Source organism: Nematolebias whitei, chromosome 17 (assembly GCF_014905685.2).
Source record: "Nematolebias whitei isolate Nwh7 chromosome 17, NemWhi1, whole genome shotgun sequence".
NCBI lineage: Eukaryota > Metazoa > Chordata > Actinopteri > Cyprinodontiformes > Rivulidae > Nematolebias > Nematolebias whitei.
The window spans coordinates 9,575,079-9,590,144 of NC_056514.1; the positions used below are offsets into that span (position 1 = coordinate 9,575,079).

A 15,066-nucleotide genomic window follows, 5' to 3' on the forward strand; every position below is an offset into this window, starting at 1 on the left:
ATATATATATATATATATATATATATATATATATATATATATATATATATATATTATGAGTGGTGATTACAGTACAGTGGAGGCTGAATGAAAGAAAACTACAAAATTGCAGCACCTGTCCGAATTATTATTTGACTTTTGCACATCCTCATGAGTTCTGTACAGTGATATTACTATACAGTCCACAATCATGTGTAAATAAATAAATAAAATTGTCCAATACTGTATATGGACGGACTGTACATAAGTCCGTGAAAGTGGACCTGAAAGTGGACCTGAAAGTAGCGAGGGACTACAGTATTTGGTGTCTCTGGGTGGCTTGCTGCTGTTGTTGTTTGTTTATTTTTTGATTGACACCATCTTTCCTATGTATGTCCTAATAAAATTATGATGTTAGTAAATGTCTTTTTTACCTGAAGCATATTGTCTTTCCCCCTACTTTTCTTCTTGAAGTGTACCTGAATGACTAATTTTCATGTTAAAAATATAACAAAAAATAAATAAAAATAAAAATACACACAGTTTAACAAGTAAATACCTAGTCAAATAAATGATAAGACATGATAATGACATACATACATACATGTCCGATCCAGACATAGTGATGTGCAACATTAGATCTGTTTTTTCAGTGAGAACAGAGAAGCCCTCGTTCCTCAGTTCAAACACTTGAGGACCAGTCTGGAGATGATCTGCTTCTGTCTTCTCACCAAGCTTGGCAAAACATCTGGACTTGACAGCATTGTCTTCAACAAGGTTGATGGTTTCTTCACTTACAAGTCGGGGGACATTTATTTGCAGCAAGGCTTTCACTGTGTGTCCATTTAGCTTCATGGTCAGGTGTCTGCCTGAGAACACCTGCCGCTCATTGATGCTGCGCCATCACTGCACAGTTCTGCCAGAAAAAAAGATTGCTTTGACAGTCAGGGTTTTCTTTTTGTCCTTTTGGTGTTTAAACTGACTAAAATGATGAAATGGTAAACCACTAAATATATCTTCAGTCGACAGAAAGCCAACTTCCTATAACTATTCTAAACTGCTTCTCTGCAACAGTCATTCCTCATTCTGCAGGAACAAATGCTCAAGCCTGGTCGTGTTTTGTTTTTGCTCATGTGCAATTTTGTTCTGTGCCCTTCACAGAGACGTCTGCAGAGCCATCTCTGCAGGCCAAGCAGCTGAAGCTGAAAAGAGCACGACTGGCTGACGACCTCAACGACAAGATCTCTCACAGACCAGGTCCAATCGAACTGGTCCACAAGAACATCCTGTCTGTCAGCTGCTCTCTGCAGCACTCACCTCTGGGTAAATACACATGTACTCTGAAATACTAAATCATAATACACATAAATACACATGCACTCTGAAATACTAAATCATAGTATACATATATACTACTAATAAATACACATACTCTGAACACCTGCTGCAGTAGAGCTGGGCAGAACCACATATATACTCTGTTCCGTTTGCGATATGAACAGAAACGCACTTTATGCAACACGTTTACCGTTGTTCAAACACAGGAAGAATAGTTTAGAGACGTGAAGTTTTCATAAACATGTGAGCAACTGAAAACCATGTCCAGAACATGTGCAACATTTGAACAAACATGCTGACACAGGAAGTGATATGCTGTAACACAAATACTACCGTAATGGCCAGTCTATAGAGCGCACCCTCATTGAAGGGGGGGGGGGGGGCGCGAAACTGTTTAGCGATTTGTAGACATACATGAATATTTTGAACTGGATTCGAAGGTGAACAGGTAGCCAGTGCAGTGAGGCCAAAACTGGAGTAGTTCTAGAATTAGTTCTAGAATTAGTTCTAGAATTGCGCCGCTCAGGGTGGCTGCATGTTGGAGTACAGGTCCTTCTCAAAAAATTAGAATATTGTGATAAAGGTCATTATTTTCCATAATGTAATGATAAAAAATGAAACTTTCATATATTTCAGATTCATTGCACACCAACTGAAATATTTCAGGTCTTTAATTGTTTTAATACTGATGATTATGGCATACAGCTCATGAAAACCCAAAATGCCTGTCCCAAAAAATTAGCATATCATGAAAAGGTTCTCTAAACAAGCTATTAACCTAACCATCTGAATCAACGACGTAACTCTAAACACCTGCAAAAGATTCCTAAGGCTTTTAAAAACTTCTAACCTTGTTCATTACTCAAAACCGCAATCATGGGTAAGACTGCCAACCTGACTGCTGTCCAGAAGGCCATCATTGACACCCTCAAGCAAGAGGGTAAGACACAGAAAGAAATTGCTGAACGAATAGGCTGTTCCCAGAGTGCTGTATCAAGGCACCTCAGTGGGAAGTCTGTGGGAAGGGAAAAGTGTGGCAGAAAACGCTGCACAACGAGAAGAGGTGACCGGACCCTGAGGAGGATTGTGGAGAAGGGCCGATTCCAGACCTTGGGGGACCTGCGGAAGCAGTGGACTGAGTCTGGAGTAGAAACATCCAGAGTCACCGTGTACAGGCGTGTGCAGGAAATGGGCTACAGGTGCCGCATTCCCCAGGTCAAGCCACTTTTGAACAAGAGACTGCGTCAGAAGCATCTCGCCTGGGACTGCTGCTGAGTGGTCCAAAGTTATGTTCTCTGATTACAGTAAATTTTGCATTTCCTTTGGAAATCAAGGTCCCATAGTCTGGAGGAAGAGAGGAGACACAGAATTCACATTGCTTGAGGTCCAGTGTCAAGTTTCCACAGTCACTGGGGTGTCATGTCATCTGCTGGTGTTGGTCCACTGTGTTTTATCAAACGCAGGGTCAATGCAGGAGATCAGGAGATTTTGGAGCACTTCATGCTTCCATCTGCTGAAAAGCTTTATGGAGATGAAGATTTCATTTTTCAGCACGACCTGGCACCTGTTCACAGTGCCAAAACCACTGGTAAATGGTTTACTGACCATGGTATTACTATGCTCAATTGGCCTGCCAACTCTCCTGACCTGAACCCCATAGAGAACCTGTGGGATATTGTGAAAAGAAAGTTGAGAGACGCAAGACCCAACACTCTGGATGAGCTTAAGGCCGCTATCGAAGCATCCTGGGCCTCCATAACACCTCAGCAGTGCCACAGGCTGATTGCCTCCATGCCATGCCGCATTGACGCAGTCATTCATGCAAAAGGATTCCCGACCAAGTATTGAGTGCATAACTGAACATGATTCTTTTAAGGTTGGCGTTTTTTGTATTAAAAACACTTGTCTTTCATTGGTGGGATGAAATATGCTAATTTTTTGGGACAGGCATTTTGGGTTTTCATGAGCTGTATGCCATAATCATCAGTATTAAAACAATTAAAGACCTGAAAATTTCAGTTGGTGTGCAATGAATCTGAAATATATGAAAGTTTCATTTTTATCATTACATTATGGAAAATAATGACCTTTATCACAATATGCTAATTTTTTGAGAAGGACCTGTAGCTCTGTTACATTCATTATGAGTTGTTGCTTATGAAGATTTTAATTCCTCTTTTTCTGGATGTAAATAGCTTTTTTCAGATGATTATTTACTGTGATGTCGGATGATGTGCAGCTGGAAGGATTTTTACTGAAACCTTTGTACTTTGGGGCATTTGTTATGATGCGTAACCATGGCAACAAGATGTTTTTGTAACAATCAGGAGCAGCTGATTAACATCTCAAAAGCTCAAATACCTCAACTACAGCCCCAAATCCCAAATGAGTTGAAAGGAGGCGCTGTGGACTAATTCCCGTCAACCTGGCAGCGGTGCTCGAGTACTTGACCACCGAGATCCTGGAGCTGGTGGGAAACTTGGCTTGTGACAACAGGACGACAGGGATCTTCCCCCGGCACCTTCAGTTGTCTGTCCGTGGCGACAAGGAACTCGGCAGATTGCTGGAAGGAGTGACCATCGCTCAGGGAAGAATTCTGCCCGACATTCGGGCGGTCCTGCTGGACCAAGAGGCCTGCCGGATCTGACGGCAAGCTGGATCTAGGTGGATGGATCTGTGGCCAGATTCTTCGGATTTGCTGCAGGAGGTCCTTCCTACCATCAGCTATCAGCATCTAACAACTCTTGAATGGAATCAGGACGATGATCTATGACAACACTTAATTTCCCTCTGGGATTAATAAAGTATTTTTGAATTTGAATTTGAATTTGTAATGTGCTCTCTTTTGCCTGTACTGGTTAATAATTGGGCCGCTGCATTCTGGACCAGTTGTAGTCGTGCAATAGAGGTCTGACTGATACCAAACAGGAGTGAATTGCAGTAATCAAGCCTAAATGTAATGAATGCATGTATTACTGTCTCCAGGTTATTTTTGGACAATATGGGATTCAGTTTAGACAGCCGCCTCAGTTGGAAGAAACATGATTTAACAATCATGTTTACGTTATTGTTAAGTTTCAGGGAAGGGTCCATTATCACGCCCAGATTAGTGACTCTGTTTTTCTGACAGGGTTAGAGTGGAAAGGTCGATGCAGTGGTTTGTGATTGTGTCGTTGGGAGGGAACAACATGACTTCAGACTTCTTTTCATTGAAACTTAAGAAATTTAAAGCCATCCAGTCCCTGATGTCAGCCAGGCAGTCGAGCAGATGTTGAATTGAGCATGTACCATTGTGTCTTAGGGGGAAGTAAATTTGACAGTCATCAGTGTAGAAGTGAAAAGGTATGTTGTGTTTCCGGAAAATAGCACCAAGTGGCAGCAGGTACAAAGAGAATAGGAGGGGACCCAGGATGGACCCCTGCAGAACCCCACATTTAAGTTCTGCTGCTGCAGAACTAAAATCCTTGATGGAGACACACAAGGATCTGTCAGCGAGATAAGATCTGAACCAGTTGAGGGCTGACCCTGTGATGCCCACCCACTGCTCCAACCTAGCAACGAGGATCTCATGGTCGATGGTGTCAAAGGCAGCTGTAAGGTCCAATAGGACAAGCAGCACAGAATCACTAGTATCTGTGGTTAAGAAAATGTCATTAAAAACCTTCAACGGGGCAGCTTCAGTGCTATGGAGAGGTTTAAAGCCAGATTGGAATAGCTCTAAGATAGCGTGACCCTCCAGGAAGCACTTCAACTGGGACTCAACTATTTTCTCCAGCAGTATAGAAACAAATGGGAGTCTGGAGACAGGCCGGAAGTTGGATACGACTGAGGGGGTCAAGATTTTTTTTTTTTTTAGGAGAGGCTGGACAGCAGCATGTTTAAAGGTTTTTGGCACCACGCCAGTGGATAAACTTCTATTTACAATAGCAAGAATGGACGGACCTAGAGTAGGAAAAGCCTTCTTTAGTAGTCGAGGGGGGACCACATCAAAGGGGAACCAGAAGGTTTCAAACTGCCCATGACCTGCTCTAGAGAAGATAAAGTGATGGGTTCAAAATGGTCAAATGGAGCTACAGATTGAGGTGGGATGGATGGGCCATGAGTTGGAGGGGAAATGAGAGCCTGGGTGCTCACAATTTTTTCCAAAAAGAAATGTAGGAAGTTCTCTCATAGCTCAGTCGAGGCTTCCATAGGTGATGGTTCAGTGAGGTGGAGAACAGAGTTTAGGGTGGAGAAGAGGACACGTGAGTTGTGAGAGTTTGAGGTAATTATATCAGAGAAGTATTTGGATTTATCAGCTTTTACTGCTTTCTGATAACGGCGCCAAGTATTTGAAAAGAGACCTGCAGCCTGTCTTTCCTCCACTTGCGCTCCGCCCTCCTGCACTCCTGCCTAACTGCCTTGGTGACATCCTTCAGCCAAGGTTCTGCTCTGAGTTTTGATTTTTTAGTTTTAACAGGAGCGACATGATCCAGAGTCTTTAAGCAGACGGAGTTGAACTGGGATGTCAGCTCCTCGGTGGTGAGAAACACCAGGGGCTGAATTATCATTTCAGAGTTATAAATATTTGTGAAACGTGCGGCAGTGAAATGGTTAATGGCCCGGCTACTACATGCAGCAGCGCACGGCTTAGGAGTTAGATGGGGGAGGGTGAACTACAACCGGACTGGCATGTGTTCTGAAAAAACATTATCACCAATTTCAAGATTACTAACAGTCACATCACGTGTTAACACAAGGTCCAGTGTATGTCCGCGCTTTTGGGTGGGACCGTTTACATGCTGAATTAGATTAAATGAGTCCAATAGATCTAAAAAGTCCTTAACCAAGGGTTTCTCCTGACAGCACACATGCAAATTAAGGTCCCCAATAATGAAAACATGCTCATATTTTGGTGTGATTTCAGCCAAGAAATCAGAAAACTCATTCATGAAATCCTTAGACCGAGGTGGGCGGTAGACGAGTGCGCATAACGTCGAAGGCGAATGGCCGAGTTCGAAGACGCTCATCTCAAAGCTGGCGCGAGAAACTGGGATGGGCAGTTGTTTACAGTCTAAAGTTGATTTGAATATTGTTAATAATCCACCACCGCGCCGGCCTGATGGCCGCGGTGCGTTAAAATACATTTTGGTGGCAATAATTCCGTCAAGGCGCTGGACTCACCCGGAGACATCCAAGTCTCTGTGATGCAGAAAAAGTCCAAATCGTGCTCTTGAAAGTAGTCCCTGAGGATAAAAGTTTTGTTGGTAACAGATCTTGCGTTGACCAAACACATCCGGATACTGTCCAAAGTGGACCCAGCAGCAGTGGAGAGAGCGCGCGCGCGCCAATGGCCGCAGATTTTCAATAACAGCCCCTCCGGGTCGGCCCGTACGCTGCACCGGCTGACAACTCCCATTGTTTACCTGGTCTGGACATGTGGGAAGCTGGCGATGGAAACCATGACCACCAGCTGGAGAGGAAGATGCAGCACGCAGGGCTTTAAGCTTTACCAGCCACCTGGCACGTTTTCCCTGGCGTCTGGAACGTTATCTCCGGGCAGGCAGGTGGAGAGTGCGGCGGAGGTAAAGAGGCACGTCCGCCAGCAGTGGGGGAAGGGGGGGGTCCAGTGGTATGCTCATAATGATCCGAATAAGCGACATCGGCGGCAGAAAAACGAAGATCCAGAAGCTGTTGTCGGTCATACACCAGGAACGAGTTTGTCCCAGATAAAAAACGAACAAAAAAATAATCCAAACACCATCAGCAGAGGAGGCATGTACACAGGCGCCATCTTACCGGAAGAATATTGTACACACATAAGCTGCAGGTGTTCATGTTGTAACATGAGTGTCAGCACAGCTACTGAGAGATGTGCAGCTCTTGTTGTAGATCAAGAATTAACCACCAGATGGAGTTTTATAGACTTTATCTTACTGCTCAACACAAACAGAGTGAACCCCACAGTTCTTCAATGTAACGACCTCCTTCACTCATGGTTACTCTACTGACTGGTCTAACACAAACTAATACATGATCTAAGAAGAACAGACTAATCACTAAAAGATCAATGCTAAACAGCTAACTGAAATGATTAACAATGAGCATAAATTTTACCCATTATCCCTCTCTGAGGCCATGTGACCAGCAGTCAACCACAATGAACCAATGAGGTAGTCTCACTGAGTCACGAACACACCCCCCCCCCCCCAAGGAGACGTAGTGATGAGTACCTGTATAAATAAAGGTTTAAAAAATCTGACCAATGAAATTACAGAACAGGTCACAGTTGAGCCAATGAAACGGGGAGGGGAGGAGCGAACAGGAGGGGGATCTCCCCCCCCCCACTCTGTCTCTGTGAGCCACAAGGACCCACACCCCATGAGAGAGGTGTATTAAGCAGCTATATGAGTGCCCGGGTAAGATAAGGCTAAATGTTTTTGGTGGCAGGGAGCTCGATAACTCGTCAACAAACAAAAATCCATTAATTAGCCGCAGCATTGTATAAACCTGTGAAACAAGTATGAGCTTATAGAGCGGACACCAGACAGTACGGTACATCTGTTGTTAGAGAACACTGAGGAGCTCAGGCTCTGGCTTCAGTGGGTCCTGGACAGATTAGGATGCACAGAACAAACCAGCCCCATCATTTCCACACAATCTACTCAAGTTAAAACACGTTTCTGTAACAACTTCCTGTGCTCTCACACCACTCCTGAAATGTTGTGTACATTCAGTTCAAGTGCACGTCACCTGAGCAATCGCAGCATCTAGGTGTTTGCTCACAGCTGAGTGCAGACACACCCAGGATTACTGTTGTGGTCCTGAAAATAACCCATGGTGCCACTGGATGAGAGAACAACAAACCACACAGATGTTGCAGAGTTGCACTGAATCTTCCTTTGGACATGATCAGGTGTTGCAAGTTGAGATTATCTAACTTCTCTATAGCTACTCATCCTGATTACTAAACAAACACTGACAGTTTGTTGTGAGGAAGGAAGGAGTTCAGCTGTTGGACGTCTCAATATTTTCACATTAGAAGCTGAACTACAGAAGTTTGCATTTCGGAGGGAAATGCTACATAATGCTAAAAAGCTGACTCCTGTGATAAATGTGACACTGGATTATTAAAGTTAAAATGATCAGAACAAAAGCTCAGATTAGCAAAACAATGGCTACTACTAAAAAACTAAACCTGCAACAAAAAGCTAAAAATGATGCAAGTGTGCTGAAGTAGATTTTAAAGTTTTTCAAAATTTAAAGTCTTCCACTCATTTCAAGATGAACTTGTAAGTAATTGTTAACTAGAGAAATTGAATTTCCTGTGAAAATGTAGTGTGAATGCTTGTTGCAGAAGAACTTGCTGACAAACAGCTGAAACGAGCTAAAAACATGCTAAAATGTAGCTGAAATGGAAGAACAAGCCTAACTTAGCAGAAGAAAGCAGAAAGAACACATATTTGCTGAATTAGGTTTAAATAAGCAAAAATAAGCACAAACATTAGGAAATTAGCAAAAAAAAATAGCTGAAAAGGCTGAAAGAGGCACTACCAGAAGGAAGCAAAAGGAGCTGAAATGAGCTTCAAGAATGTAGAATTGGTTGAAAAAGCTAAATTTTGCATAAAACAGCTAAATAGTAGTTGAATTAGCAAAGTAGCTGAAACTAGCAGAAATAAGCTGGAAGGAGCATAACAAGCTGAAATAAGCAGAAATAATTTAATTAGGCTAAAAGTAGCAGAAATTATAATGAAAAACTTGAATTTATCTGAAAACGGCTGAAATTAGCAAAAAAATGCTAAAAAGGTAGCTGAAAAGGCAGAGCAAGCTGAAATTAGCTAAAAAAAAACAGTTAAAAAGTAGCTTCAAAAGCAGAAAGAAGCTTAAATCATCAGACAGAACTGGAGCAAGCACATTTTTGATGAATTGGGCTGAAAAGAGTTGAAATGAGTGCAAAAAAAAAGTGGAATTAGCTGAAAAGGCTTAAATTAGCATAACACTGCTAAATAGCTGAAATAACAGAAAAAGTTTAAATTAGCAGAAAGAAGTTAGAAGCTCAAACGTGTTTTACTTAGCAGAAAGATTCTGAAAGGAGCACAAAACAGCTGAAAATAGCTGAATTATTATTTTTAATTTGTAGAAGGAAGCTGAAAGAAGCTGAAGCAGAACAAAACGTGAAAGGAGCAGTAAAAGGCTGTAAACCGATCTAAAGATCTGAAGGAGGTAAAATGACCTCAGTTCATTTTCTATGAGGAAAATATGTCAGAAAAGGTTAAATATTTCAAAAAGCTAAAGTTGCACCAATACCAAAAGTCAGAGCAGGATTGTCCTGAAAGAGCTGAACGTTTTGATTCATGATTTGTTGAAATAGATAAAAACTGTGGAACGACAAAGATGCTGAAAAATGTACGGAAGAAAAATAGATCACTATAGTGTGAATGCTTCATAAGTGTTCACACAATAATTAAATATCATAAAACCAATAAAACAAAACCGTAGCTGTGACGTCCTTAATGAACAAAACATTTCTACATGAATGGTTAAAATAATTGAAGTATGTCAAAGTAATTTTACAGTATAATGTATAAACAGTAAACACTGAGGTCCTGTAAATGGTTCTTCTCTGTTCCAGACTCCCCAAAAGGAGCTGGGGGGGAGAGCTCATCTCTGGATGAGGACAGCAGCGATGCTCTGTCACCTGAACAGCTGACCAATCATGACTCCCCCCTGAATGCCGTTGCTCACCTTTCCCCCTCCGATGGGCTCACCCACAACGGAGACATCTCCCCCACGCAGGTACTTCCTCTCTGTCAGATTCAACTTGTTTTTCTTCTCATTCTTCTTTCTCAGCAGTCACCACAGAGTGTACTCTCATGAAGACTTGGAAATTAATGTTACACTGAATGTCCTCCCTGACACAATCTCCGAGCTACCACAGCACACGTGTGGGGCAGAGGGCTGTGGTTAAGAGTCTTGCTCAAGGGCTCAGAGTGGGGTAAATGAGGGTGGAGGCAGGTGTAGGTGTTTCACCTTTCCCACCAAAAAGTTGTGTTGTAATCTAACAAAGTTAAGTCATGTCTTCTTCAGTCTGAGGAGCTGTAACAAACTCAGTCTTATAAATAGCACCTTCTCATGATTGATCAACCAGTTTGTTGTTGACATCCAGAACTGGCTGTTCACATGATGGACCATCCGACTAACGACCGATCGCTAGTGCCCGGATGGTTGCTTTGCTGTGCTAAGCTTGCTTATATTCAGAATCATACTGAAAGCTAACTGCACTGTGATTAATGCAATTTAATAAATGATCAACTATGAAAATAAACAGTATTAAATGACTACATGAGCTAAAATCCTGTAAATTTAAGCTCTTTGAATGAAATAATCATTTTATAGTAAGAATTTCAGCCTGGCAAAGTAAAAAAATAAATGTGTGGCCATTGGGGGTGGGGGGGTGGTAGAGTTGCATTTGGGCCTAAAAAATCTGACCCGACCCAAGCCCATAGGCATTGTGTCCGAGCCCGACCCGACTAATTAACTGTAATTAGAGGCCCCAACTCGAAGCAAACCTGACATGTTATTTTGATTAATCTTTTACTGCTTTTGTAAGCAAGTCAGTTTGACATGATAGTTTTAAAAAACATATTTCAAAGAAAGGAAGATATAAGATTTCTTGTTTATTATCAAGTCACCAAATGGATATTTACACAGTAGACCAGCAGAGGAGGACTCCGCTGGTCTACTGTGCGGCCAGCTGTGCTAAAAACTAATTCGCTGCTGCTGCAAAGCAGGGTGGGCGGGGCCACTGGCCACATTGCCAGTTGTGCAATGCACCAGCGGAGGCTACCCCCTCTCTTCACAGTCTGATTACCTGCTGCGCTCTTCTGTCTTTCCTCATCCTCAACATATAAACTTTCTGCCTCCTCCTCTACAAATAGATTAACACAATTTTATATTGTGCATTCTCATCTTAGTTTTATTTATGCTGTATGATTTATCAAACCGCACCACAGAAGCCCGACCCAGCTTGAATTTTGGGTCAGGTTCAAGTCTGACTCGGGCCATAAATCGCAACTCTAGGGGGTGGTAGGAGCATGCTGCTCATGTAATATCTGTGTTGAAAAAAATGTCAGTCAAATGACGTTTATTTGCTCTCTATGGTTCCCAACACATGTCCTTGAGGAACACCATCCTGCTTGTTTTAGTTGTGTTCTTGCTCCAACAAACCTGATTCAGTGATTTAATTATTTCCTCATATTCTGCCTGTTAATCATCCATCCATTTAAATCTGATGTGTCAAAGCAGGGAAACAACCAGAACATGCAGGATGGTGTTCCACAAGGACCAGGGTTGGGAACTATCAGATTAAATGAATAAAACAAACTGGAAACTGATTGTGAACATAACACATTCTCATATCTTCATGTCAGTTTCTTACACAGCTCCCTCCTCCTCGTCCTCCTCCACCACCTCCTCTGGTGAACTTGTCTGAATCCTCTTCCCTCCCAAAAATACCCAGTGGGACATCTCTGGCCTCTGCTTCCCCCCGCCCCTCCTCCGGACACATCAAGGTATGCTGGCCTTTCAGACAGCTGACCTCTGGCCACTTCTAGTGCAACATGGTACAAATTTCTGGACTAATCTTTATTGGAGTCTCACTTTTGCTCATTTCTTAATTTCTTTACTCCCACTCCTGCTCCATCTCGTTTCTCATGCAGTCTCAGTCTAAGACGAGTTCAGACCGCCCCCCACAGAGACCTAAGAAACTAAAGGACAACAAGCCCAAGGTCAGTTTTTTATTGAGCATTTACAGCTCTGATAGGGTGCAGAACATGTCTGTAAATGATAAAAAAGACAGCCGGTCGTCAACAACTCGTTGACATGAAACATGATAGAGTTAAGGCGGTGTTTCCTGATTGGTCTTGAACCTTTTTCTTTGTGTTCCTCAAACAGACTGAGAAATATTGAAAGTTGAATTTTCAGAATCTCTTCTGATAGTTTTAGAGTCTGTTCCTTTAAAAATGGTGAATTGTTGCTTCTTTTTAGTTTTGACATTAAACACACACACAGATCATGGTTTAAAAAAGGAAGAGATGCTGCTTTCTCCAGCTTTCAAAGTTTTTGTGAAGTTTTAAAAGTATGCCTTATAATCAACATACAGTGTGCAGGCTGACAGGCTGGTTTGGATGTTTTAATTATGTAAAGTTGTGATTTATTTGTTCTTGTTTTGGTGAAGGTGAAAAAGCTCAAGTACCATCAATACATCCCTCCAGACCAGAAGGCCGACAAGGAGCGACCGCCTCAGATGGATTCATCCTACGCCAAGCTGCTCCATCAGCAGCAGCTCTTCTTGCAGCTGCAGATCCTCAGTCAGCAGCAGCAGCACTATAACTACCACACGATCCTGCCCGCCCCGCCCAAGTGAGTGTCAGCATGAAGCTTTTGTGTGATCTCCTCTGCTGTGGTTGGTTCTGTTCACATCAGCAGCTTTTAGCCTGTTGCTTTAAGCAGAAGTCAGGTCTAAAAGCAGCACTTTCTTCACAAGTGTGAAGAAAGGTCAAAGGTCAACACCTTTGATGAAGTTGAAAAAATAAAACTTAACAGTTACGTTTCTGAAAGCCTATTTTGAACAAGTAAAGTTTCTCTATACTATATATATTATATATACTATGTATACTATATCACCACCTCTGAAGGTGGCCTAAGTGGAAATGTTGTAAATTCTCATTGAGGCCAATCAGACATCACCTGTGTTTGGGGCATTCAAAATATAATCCGATGGCTAAAGATGAATTTAAGTACAAACCGGATTCCAAAAAAGTTGGGACACTAAACAAATTGTGAATAAAAACTGAATGCAATGATGTGGAGATTGCAAATGTCAATATTTTATTCGTAATATAACATACAGTGAGGAAAATAAGTATTTGAACACCCTGCGACTTTGCAAGTTCTCCCACTTAGAAATCATGGAGGGGTCTGAAATTTTCATTTTAGGTGCATGTCCACTGTGAGAGACATAATCTAAAAGAAAAATTCGGAAATCACAGTGTATGATTTTTTAATAATTTATTTGTGTGTTACTGCTGCAAATAAGTATTTGAACACCTGCCAATCAGCAACAGTTCTGGCCCTCAAAGACCTGTTAGTCCTCCTCTATAACGTCCACCTCCACTCCACTTATTATTCTAAATTAGAAGCACCTGTTTGAGGTCGGTAGCTGCATAAAGACACCGGTCCACCCAACACAATCAGTAAGACTCCAACTACTAACATGGCTAAGACCAAAGAGCTGTCCAAAGACACCAGAGACAAAATTGTAGACCTCCACAAGGCTGGAAAGGGCTACGAGGCAATTGCCAAGCAGCTTGGTGAAAAAAGATCAACTGTTGGAGCAATTATTAGAAAATGGAAGAAGCTAAACATGACTGTCAATCTCACTCGGACTGGGGCTCCATGCAAGATCTCACCTCGTGGCGTATCGATGATCCTAAGAAAGGTGAGGAATCAGCCCAGAACTACACGAGAGGAGCTGGTCAATGACCTGAAGAGAGCTGGCACCACTGTTTCCATGGTTACTGTGGGTAATACACTAAGACGTCATAGTTTAAAATCATGCATGGCACGGAAGGTTCCCCTGGTTAAATCAGCACACGTCCAGGCCCGTCTTAAGTTTGCCCATGACCATTTGGATGATCCAGAGGAGTCATGGGAGAAAGTTCTGTGGTCACATGAGACCAAAATATAACTTTTTGGTCTTAATTCCACTCACCGTGTTTGGAGGACGAAGAATGATGAATACCATCCCAAATACACCATCCCTACTGTGAAGCATGGGGTGGATGCATCATGCTTTGCGGGTGTTTTTCTGCACATGGGACAGGACAACTGCACTGTATTAAGGAGAGGATGACCGGGGCCATGTAGTGAGAGATTTTGGGGAACAACCTCCTCCCCTCAGTGAGAGCATTGAAGATGGGTCGTGGCTGGGTCTTCCAACATGACAATAACCCGAAGCACACAGCCAGGAGAACCAAGGAGTGGCTCCGTAAGAAGCATATCAAGGTTCTGGAGTGGCCTAGCCAGTCTCCAGACCTAAACCCTATAGAAAATCTTTGGAGGGAGCTCAAACTCCGTGTTTCTCAGTGACAGCCCAGAAACCTGGTTGATCTAGAGAAGATGTGTGTGGAGGAATGGGCCAAAATCTCTGCTGCAGTGTGTGTGCAGACCTGGTGAACAACTACAGGAAACCTTTGACCTCTGTAACTGCAAACAAAGGCTACTGTACCAAATATTAACATTGATTTTCACAGGTGTTCAAATACTTATTTGCAGCAGTAACACACAAATAAATTATTAAAAAAATCATACATTGTGATTTCTGGGGGTTTTTTTTTTTAGATTATGTCTCTCACAGTGGACATGCACCTAAGATGAAAGATTCAGACCCCTCCATGATTTCAAAGTGGGAGAACGTGCAAAGTTGCAGGGTGTTCAAATACTTATTTTCCTCACTGTAGATGACAGATCAAAAGTTTAATCTGAGTAAATGCAACATTTTAAAGGAAAAATATGCTGATTCAAAATTTCACAGTGTCAACAAATCCCAAAAAAGTTGGGACAAGTAGCAATAAGTGGCTGGAAAAAGGAAATTGTGCATATAACGAACAGCTGGAAGACCAATTAACACTAATTAGGTCAATTGACAATGTGATTGGGTATAAAAAAGAGCTTCTCAGAGTGTCAGTGTCTCTCAGAAGCCAAGATGGT

General features: G+C 42.3%; 1 protein-coding gene across 5 annotated transcripts in view; it reads left to right on the plus strand.

Annotated features, from left to right (window-relative positions):
* The window catches only part of mrtfab (myocardin related transcription factor Ab), a 117,438-nt gene that overhangs the window by 79,221 nt on the left and 23,151 nt on the right, over window positions 1-15,066 (plus strand). For all 5 annotated transcript variants that reach the window (XM_037690752.1, XM_037690754.1, XM_037690756.1 and 2 more), the window contains 5 exons: window positions 1,141-1,302; window positions 9,929-10,092; window positions 11,727-11,867; window positions 12,015-12,083; window positions 12,533-12,717. In XM_037690752.1, the coding sequence (XP_037546680.1) occupies window positions 1,141-1,302; window positions 9,929-10,092; window positions 11,727-11,867; window positions 12,015-12,083; window positions 12,533-12,717 (721 nt within the window). The remainder of the gene's footprint in view (window positions 1-1,140; window positions 1,303-9,928; window positions 10,093-11,726; window positions 11,868-12,014; window positions 12,084-12,532; window positions 12,718-15,066) is intronic.